The 9,634-nt window shown below is 38.5% G+C and overlaps 1 protein-coding gene across 1 annotated transcript; it reads right to left on the bottom strand.

Moving 5' to 3' along the window:
- Positions 1-4,195: 4,195 nt before the first annotated feature.
- Cog4 (conserved oligomeric Golgi complex subunit 4) lies at positions 4,196-8,800 on the bottom strand. Its single transcript, XM_076810167.1, has 11 exons — positions 8,606-8,800; positions 8,318-8,515; positions 7,857-8,231; positions 7,572-7,780; positions 7,308-7,503; positions 6,969-7,216; positions 6,658-6,880; positions 6,313-6,579; positions 6,063-6,248; positions 5,153-6,000; positions 4,196-4,685 (listed from the first exon to the last, which is right to left on the bottom strand). Exons 1-10 carry the CDS (start codon positions 8,675-8,677, stop codon positions 5,743-5,745), a joined length of 2,232 nt encoding a protein of 743 aa, XP_076666282.1. The 5' UTR covers positions 8,678-8,800; the 3' UTR covers positions 4,196-4,685; positions 5,153-5,742.
- Between the last annotated feature and the right edge of the window lie 834 nt (positions 8,801-9,634).

Raw genomic sequence — 9,634 nt, 5'->3', positions numbered from 1 at the left:
CTTAAGCGACAACAGGCAGTCATTTCGGTTGCTGGAGCGTGTCGTGTTCGTGTTACAGAAGGTACATGGTATGTTTAAGGTAGTAGAAAGACGAGAGAGAGAGAGTGGGATAGAAGGGGCGGCGGTAAAGATTATGTTTCAGCTAGACTGGCTATAGAGTTGCGGGTAAATCAACTGCGTGCACTTCACTATGTTAAACTATGCACTTTAGAATTGTAACCGGACCCCTGGTGTGTATTCGTGCTGAAAACTTTCATAATGAAAAAAAATTGCATTTTGAAAGAGGTAGAAGACGCATTACGGAGGACAGGTAATAGCTTAATACGGATGACCAATTGACGTTATAAGTATCAGACGTGTTTGGGGAAGACTAGGGGGGGATGGGTACGCAATTTTGTTGTGAGCTACAGGACTGATGCTGCATCCTACCTACCAATCGTCACATTGGACGACGCGATCTATATTCGGAGGGGAGGATCGATCCATTCATTTCATACTTAGTAGCAGAAAATGTGCTACGGTTTCGGTAACCATAAGTGCATTGTAACTGGCAAGCCATGGTATCGATGTAAGTCTTTCGAGCCTCATCAAATCGGTTCTATAGATATTCGGGACGACTTGGAGATTGCTCGTTTATCAACAAAAGGAATGGAGATAAGAGCATGTTATATATATACATATATATACATGTACATATGCACATATTAACTAAATTGAATTCCTGCTGTAATAGCATTTATCTTCGATAAGGTATTTTAGATTAACCAGGTGATGCATTCTGATATGCTTTCTAAATGTATACTTAAACGTAGTTCGGATTCGTTTGTTATATTTTCATATAGTTGCTCATGATTGATGTCGGAGATGTATATGAAGGGATGGGGGAGGGGGTGTAAAACAATCTTGGCTTTTTTCCACAGAGGGAGACTCGCCGACGGCCAGTTGCGTGAAGTTGTTTTATTGAAAGTCAACCAAAGTACGGTAGAGTTACACTTCCAAGTATACATTTGTAGTATGAAATGACCAGGGCTAGGATCGTTTGAGTCTTTAACAGTAACGAATGGGCTTTTGGTGTTACCTGTTGGATGGATTTGTGATATTTGCTTCAGAAAGTGCAAGATAATTTTCCTGCTGAAGTATAATTCTATAATCAGCAGCCGTTACTCTACAGGGAAGGCTGTGCTGTGCAATAACCCTGTTATACATGTATGTATTGCTTCAATGAATACTACTTTTATCACACTGTTAGGAAAGGGAAATTGTAGCTAGCAAGTAGCAGAGTCTTTCAAATACTTGAAAAATACTGATAACAAAATACGAACACGCTCGTGTGGATGAGTTCATTTGAAATGAGTATGTAACAAATTGCTAAAAAAAAAGAGTTAGTGCCTACTTTAAATGAAAAGTAACAATGTGTATCAAGAGCGAGAAAAGCAGGAAAACCGAGATCGCCGGGCTTGTATCAGGTAATAGTTACTGTTATTTTCATCCAGATTTATCATTTAACATAAAGATTTGGTTTTCATAAAGCTAATGTGATTGGAAATGTTCGACAAATTGTAAGTGTGAGGTATAATTTTTGCAGATTGTTATCGAGGTTGATTATATTCGATTGAAAGTATATTCGAAAAGAAAGTTTGTGATAAGTGCTAATGTGACAAGATAGTTTGTTTTTTTTTTTCTTTAAAAAGGAACATACGTGGCTTATAAAATCTATTGAAAGCAAATTATATAATTACGCTGTATAAGAACATGGACCAAATGACTTCGAATCTTTATGTTCATCAACCGCAGAATTGTTTTTGAAAACTATAGTTCCGTGAGAAAGTTCATCGCTTCGAGTTGAATCTATATGGTGGTTGAGTGTATAACAAGTTTTGAGATCCTATCGCAGTGTATTTTCACTCTCCGCGAATGCGCTTCTATGTTAAGTTTGTGATTATGAATGGACAACACGTTGATCGAGAATGCCCAGCAGCTCTAGCTTTGACAGAGTATAAAGTGATGAAATGACGCTTTGGCTTAAGAATCTACAAATAATTGATATGATCTAGGAGTACTTTAGAGAAACGGCTTTTATTTGTAGTAAGACTTTGGTGAGTGAGCAAGCGTTCAACGCACATTTTCCTAAAACACTTCTTTAAAACCAGTGATTAGATTTATACATGCCATTAGTTTGTGATTCATGGTAATGCTCGTTGAGTGCTGTGTATTACGCTTTGATGGCTTCTATTGATCTGAATATTTCACATGTGTTTCGTAATTTCTGCTTGTGCGGTTCCATTGTATGCATATAGAATTGTGTGTAATTAATTTCAAATAAATGCGATATATAGGCGGGTTGGGGAAGGTGACGGGGGAGGGTCACGAAAATTTCATTTAAATCAGGCACATTCCAAAAGATATTCAGCGGCGTTGAGCAAGAAAGAATCGAATTTGCAACTGAAGGGAAAAATATGTGGAAATAGTAAAATGTACTTATCTCTGAAAGAGGCGAAGTTTAAGTCCGAAACAAATACTTCTTGCGTTTCATATGAATACTTTTAAACAAGTAACGGAGGAAAGAAAGGTAAAATGGCAGCTAATAGCGCTGGGAGCTGAATTTTCGAGTATTCACCAAAGGTACATGGAGTTTTAAAAAATTAGTCTATTTCTAGATATTTCAAATTCTATGATCACCCCTATCTGTTCTACTTAGTCATTCATTGACGCGAGTTGCTTTCGTTTTCCGTGTTTCCCTTTCGGAAAAAGCTAATCAAGTGTTTTAGAAACTGGTTCCCGGTCATGAGTTCGTGCAGATGACGAAGGCGGGCGATACACCTTTGGAAGGTCGAACCGGTGCATAATTCTCTGAAATCCAAAATACATCAATGGCGTGTTTCCGTTTCCAAGAATCTGCTTTATATTGGCGTTCGGTGGTTTGCTGGTGGCTTCGTGGTTTTATCGATCGTTGGATGTCCGGAAAATATTGTCGGCGGAACGTTGAAGTGCACGGCTTTTCCCCCTCTCTTCCGTTGGCGAGGAAAAAGCAACTCTTTACCCTGTTCGAAATGGAGGAAGGACTTCGAAGATGATTTCATTCTGTAACTCATGGGAATTTGAGTCGGATATATTTGGATCGTTATTGCGCCCCTTGACGGGATCACACAAATCGTCGACGCTTGTTGAACAAAAATCGCTTGAACGACTGCGGGTTTTGCTCTTGGGGTTTTCGACAGGCTTTCACGCGACGAGGTCATCGATGCAGAGTTCCAGCAAAACAGCCTTCCTTACTTACTTAAAAAAGTAAGTCATTTATAACGAAGTACTCACGTATTTTCATTATTCGCGCAGGGAAACTAATAAGTTTCTTGTAATTTTCAGATTTTATTGCTAGATTCTGTAATTTTCTAGTATATTTTCTCAAATGCCAGCTGCCAGTATATTTTTAATACGTTCTTAGTTTCGTTGGAAATCGTAAAATGGGATGTCGATACTTTAAATATACATAAATGCGTTACAAAATATAAAAGGAAATAGGAACGCGGAGAATAATGGAACATCACGAGATTATACAAAAAGGTTGGGAGGACTGTGAATACTGTAGCAGAGAAATGTATAAAAAGGAACTAGTGATTCGAGATTTACATTAGGGGAATTGGCGCGAAATCATGGGTGAAAGAGAAGAGAGAGTAAATGAGAGGAGGTTCGTCAGAATCTGTTATCATGATAATGGGAGACGTGGAAAGGGAACATCGTAGAAGAGGACTCTGACCACTGTTTAGGAGTATGGAGTATTCTAATAGACATCTTTCACATACATACAAGACTCTGTGAAGTAATGCAATTCTTGTGCAGAACTTCATAGGATACACAGAGTACACAGTATGTCAGCGCGGGACTTCGTGGGATTCGGAATAGCAAGCTGTCGGCGTGGGACTTCGCGGGATGCAGAAGAAGAGGATATCGACGCGGGACTTCCGTGGTTGCAGAAGAAGACATCAACGTGGGACTTCCGTGGTTGCAGAAGAAGACATCAACGTGGGACTTCCGTGGTTGCAGAAGAAGACATCAACGTGGGACTTTCTTAATTGCAGAAGAAGATATCGACATGGGACTTCACGGATGCAGAAGAAGAGGATAATCGATACTGCTGGACTACGTAGAATTCCAAAGAAGAGGATTTCAACATACAACTTGAGGGATACAGAAGAGATATTTATTTATTTATTAAGAGGGATATAGAATTTTTGCATATAATGTTATCTAGATGAAGTTTTCTGTCATGTGCTTAAAAACGGTTAAGTTCAAATATCAATACCATGCAAATATTACTTAGAAGATGTAATATTGGTATGAGTTTTCATTTGTAGCCGTTCAAATTTTGTGCAATTTGCAACATTAGACCTTATTTTGTACATTATTTCAAATTTCAACGATCAGTCATTATTTAAAAAAATTGTTAATTAAATTAAGTTGGGTTTCTGTAATAAATGCACATTGGATAACTTGGAGGGACATTAGGCCTAAAAGGAGTCATGGGAGAATTAAGAGGCACAGGGACTAGGACATTAAGAGACGACTTCGCGGGACATCAGGACCAAGAGACGACATCGGGGGACATCAGGACCAAGAGACGACATCGGGGGACATCAGGACCAAGAGACGACATCGGGGGACATCAGGACCAAGAGGCGACATCGGGACTGAGAGGCGACTTCGAGGGACATTAGGATCAAGAGGCGACTTCACGGAACATCAGGATCAAGAGGCGACTTCGAGGGATAACAGGATCAAGAGGCGACTTCGAGGGACAACAGGATCAAGAGGCGACTTCGAGGGACAACAGGACCAAGAGGCGACTTCGAGGGACATCAGGACCAAGAGGCAACTTCGAGGGAAATCAGGACCAGGAGGCAACTTCGAGGGAAATCAGGACCAGGAGGCGACTTCGAGGGAAATCAGGACCAGGAGGCGACATCGAGAGACAACAGGACCAGGAGAGCGCGACATCGAGGGACATCAGGACCAAGAGGTGACTTCGAGGTACATCAGGACCAAGAGGCGACTTCGAGGGACATCAGGACCAAGAGGCGACATCGGGGGACATCAAGGCCAAGAAGCGACTTCAAGGGCCATCAGACATCAGGACCAACAGGCGACCGCGAGGAACATCAGTATTAGGAGGCAGGAGATGTACTCCAGGGTTATCCAATAAGATGAACTAAAAATATTTCTAATATAGGACATTTTTAACGATATAAAAAAAATTTAATTTCAGTATCCTTTAATCACATATAGGTAGTATATCATTATTATTGAAAATCTTTCCAAGAATACATATTACACATAAGTATTATGAAACTCAACTGTGATCATTACAATATAATGTATAAATTAGGAACACTGTTTAATAAATTTGTATTTTTTTAAAACACGATTTCTAGTCATACTGGATTTTTGAAATACATGACAAATAAAAATACTATGTTATCACACTTGTGTTTTTTTCATGTGTACAAACATCAGTTGTAATATGAGAAGATACAATAAACGAAATTCTGAAGAAATTCTAAATGTACCTGTATAATATAAAATTCATTGCCCATCAACTTCGAGGCTCATGCGCACGATTCTTCAATGTTTGTAACAAATGATTAGATTTGCGTTAACAACGCCGAGACCTGAAAGGTTTTTATGCTAAGATTGAACTTTATTTAAATTATACACATTAAAAATAAGAAATAATTCAATAAATATTTATTAGAGCTTTAATCTTTTTATATCTTCTGGGCGAAAATCAATTCTCAAGGAAGCAACGCGTCGGACTTCAGCAGGTGTCAACCTCCATGCTATTGCATCTGCACCACAATAATCTGCCAATTCTTCCACTTTTTCTACACTTAATATGGTTGCTATCTGCGTCAAACGTGCAAATGTATCACGCACAGACCACGAAGTAGCGGCAGCTAAGTAACTTGCCAGTGACCTTACTTCTTTATCGAGTATGAGGCCTCCTGCCTAAGTAATTGAAATGAAACGCTACAATAAAATGCGATTAAGTGAATGAAAATTATACATACCCTATTAAAAGTGGATTTTAATACAACTTTCTCTAAACGAGCTGTAATTTCGGCAGTCAGAAGACCAATCAAAGCATCATAGTTAGATGTCGTTAAACTTCCTTTAAAACTTTGAAGCAAACCTTCTAAATTCATTACCAAAGTTTGTACGAAAGGTTCTTCCGTTTCATATCGTAGTAGATCATCCTGAAATATCCACGGCGTCATTGCAATGGTATTTTGTCTATGTAGACGTTATGTCGTGGCTTACCTCATTAACGTGATGATCCACGGATAAAAATGCATCGACCCAAGGAGTGACTCTTGGTTTAACAGCACTTACACGCAACTGTTCTAAGCCGTAATCTGTAACAGCTCGTAAAATCGACATAACACTTTTTAAACCGGATAAACAACTGTCGATTTTACCCCTCTCCTTGTGTTGCATGCTAGGAAACGTTCCGTCTATTTCAGCGCCGAGACTCTTACAGAGCGTTTCTACATACTCTATACTTACGTCCGTATTATTTAAATATGCCTATTTAAATTAATAAAAGGGATTATAGATGAATATATCACATTGACTAAATACCAAATAGCTTTAAAATTATTTTACCAAAAACATTAGACGTGCTAGTTCTGTATCTGAAGTTTGTAAACGACCATGTTGTATACTCGTTTGGAGAGCGCTATAAGCTTGAGCCAAATCCAAGTATCCAGCTGGATAGCCTTGTCTTAATCGATTTCTCAATCTATTTGCGAACTCTCCTTCTAATATACCACAAGCCATATTGACCACCGCACAGACACCATCTATGCTCCAACTTGACATAGAACGCCTGTGCAAATATCATTTTTATAAAATTAAGACGAGGAGAGTAATATACTTTTATCATTAGCAATGTCCAACAAACATCTTTCGAATACCTTACACATTTCTGCACTATAAAGAAAACGTCATCGACCATACTAGATGTTTGTTGATCTTGATCCAAGGTATCCATTCCCAATGCTTTGTTCACGCTTTCCTCAAGGAAGTACCTTTCCAGTGCAAGATAAGCGCTTAGAAGTTCCTGCATTCCACGCGCTAAATCAGAATTATTGATTACATCTTCAAATTCGCGCATTAACTCTTTATACTGTGCAGCGTCTGTTGCGCTAATTTCTATATCATTCTATAATGAGAATGAGAGTATCACTTGAATATTCCGTTCATAAGGTAACGCTGGAAATCGAAATTACAAAAGGGGTACATGTCTTCCTTACTTTAACTCTTCTTCTCAAGAAGCGAATATATAATTCTGCTCGCGAATGCATTATAGTGATTTCTCCTAAAAGCAAATCGAATTCTTTAGGATCTGCCCTTTCGGAACTCGCTCTCCGGAGGTGATCATTCACTATTTGCACTTTTTTCGATATACATCTATGCTTCGCAAACTCTGCGATAATCTTTTTAACTTGCCTATTTAGAGAACAAGTAGAAACAATAATATTTTGTACCATTTGCAAGTTCACGTATGAATAATTTACCTATCGCATTCCTTTTGTAAAATGGAAATTGTCATTAACAGTCTTCCAGGGCCATAATATGTTTCAATTATCGGTTGATGTATTTCTACGATCCGAGCGATGCCTTCGAATAATAATGTCATAGTGTCAGCAAAAATCACGGATGCTCTTTTATCGTTGCTTTTAATGTCCAGAGCTGATTTTAAATTCTTCTGCGCTGTTTCGTGTAGCTAATGTTGGAAGTGTACAGTTACATGAAATTCGTGATATTCAATTGAGACAGTACAGTGAGCAACGTACGATTACCTTTGTGCATAGGTAGCTACAGAATTTTTTAAGTCCTTCGGAATGCATCCCCAGTAAGGGGAATATTTTGAAAAATCTTTCAACAGAAGCCAGATCTTCAGACTTTACTGCCTCGTCGAACTTGTGCGTAACCACAGTTCTGAGTTGCAAAGCTGCTTGTTGCAAAGTAATTAAGGAACTACTAATGCTCGTATGATCCACTGAGATGTCTTCGGCTGTTCTTTCTAATAACTTTTGATCCATCGACAAATAACGGTGGACGTGCGCAGCGCCTTGTTCATAATCTTCATTACGCAGTGCCATTGCTACACCTTCGCTGCATAATTGCAAATCAAGAATATCATTGACACGCCTTTGGCATTCGCAGACTCTGCTCTATAAAATAAAGTAAGAAAGGCGGTAATTGAATGATAACTATTATTATATGGTATTTAATAACCAGATACAGCAATTTAACGTACCCTCGCTAAATCTAGTTGCCTTACTTTGGCACTTACGTTCTCTGCTAACTCATTAGTGCGCGCAATCATATTACAAAATTTCTCACCTTCCGTTCGTATCACAACAACATTTGGTAATACCTTGCTTATATTTTGCAGCTTTGTTTCTACGTGACATTGTCTTGAAAGTATATTCTCCAGAGTCTTTTCAATCTTAGTCTGCAATTAAACAGATGCAAGAAACACTTGTAAATATGAAAGTGACAGAGAAACAGTAGCATTGACTTTAAAAACTCAAAAATACGGAACCTCATCTTCCGATAACTTATCGAGTATTTGTTTCAAATTTTCTTGATTTAAAGATAAATCCATAATATGCATCGTATAATTAGGCGCAGGATTCACAGGAAAAGTTTGTTATGGTTTGTTCGGGTTTGTTAAATATTGCATTATGGTGTTATCCCAGACGAGGTATAGGCATCGACAAACTATAGTGGGATAGTCTATATATAAGCACTATTAAACTATTATATATAGCAAATTCGGTATCTCGCACTGACTCTGCGCTAGTTCCAGAAGATGACTTGGATTGGTTGTTTCTAATAGAGACGAAGATAACTATAAGAATCAACCAATCCAAGTCATTTTCTGGAACTAACGGAGAGTCAGTGCGAGATACCGAATTCGCTGATAGTGATATGAAGCCACGAGTCAAAGTGAAGCAAAGATAACCAAAGATAACGGGCAAAAGTGACGTCACTTGTGGGTGAAAGATAATTCAAAATGGTTGGACTATATATACAAGTGAGGTTATATCTTTTTCCGTGAATAATTTTTTAATAATTATTAATAATGGTGCAAACATTTTGTATAAAGAATAGCAAAGACAATGATTAAATCGCATTTTCGTAAATATTTATAAATTGCTGGAACTTCCACCACTGAACGCCCACATGTGACGTCACGTAAATGATTTTATCTTTGTGTCAAAGCAGTTATCTGGAGACGTGTCTAAAGGATAATGCACAAGACACGGCAATGAAAGAGTTAGTAAGGCCGGTATTCATAGTCGCTACTTATTCTTAAGCAAATGCTTAAGCATTCGTCATCCTTTACTACCCTGATAGCCAGATTTGGGCAGCATTTGCTTAAGAATAAGTAGCGACTATGAATACCGGCCTAAGATTCACTAACATAGACCCATGCACATAGGAATATAGGGACGGAGGAATAGTTGCGACTTTAGGCGAGGGGAGTGATACGTATTTGAGGGGGGGGGGGGGATAGCACCTGTATCTACCTGGATTTGATTGGTTGCATTCTACGCATGCTCCGTAC

The sequence above is a fragment of the Andrena cerasifolii genome, chromosome 4 (assembly GCF_050908995.1).
Source record: "Andrena cerasifolii isolate SP2316 chromosome 4, iyAndCera1_principal, whole genome shotgun sequence".
NCBI classification, from domain to species: Eukaryota; Metazoa; Arthropoda; class Insecta; order Hymenoptera; family Andrenidae; genus Andrena; species Andrena cerasifolii.
Note: the sequence above shows the minus strand (reverse complement) of the source record. Positions and strands in the feature narration are given on the sequence as shown.

Excerpts from the sequence above, each read along its gene's own strand:
- Cog4 (XM_076810167.1), bottom strand. The coding sequence starts at position 8,677 with ATGCATATTATGGATTTATCTTTAAATCAAGAAAATTTGAAACAAATA. Across the intron at positions 6,580-6,657 it reads TAGCACGTCTAATGTTTTTG|GCATATTTAAATAATACGGA; the intron begins GTAAAATAATTT and ends TAATTTAAATAG. Across the intron at positions 6,249-6,312 it reads TGGATCATCACGTTAATGAG|GATGATCTACTACGATATGA; the intron begins GTAAGCCACGAC and ends TGGATATTTCAG.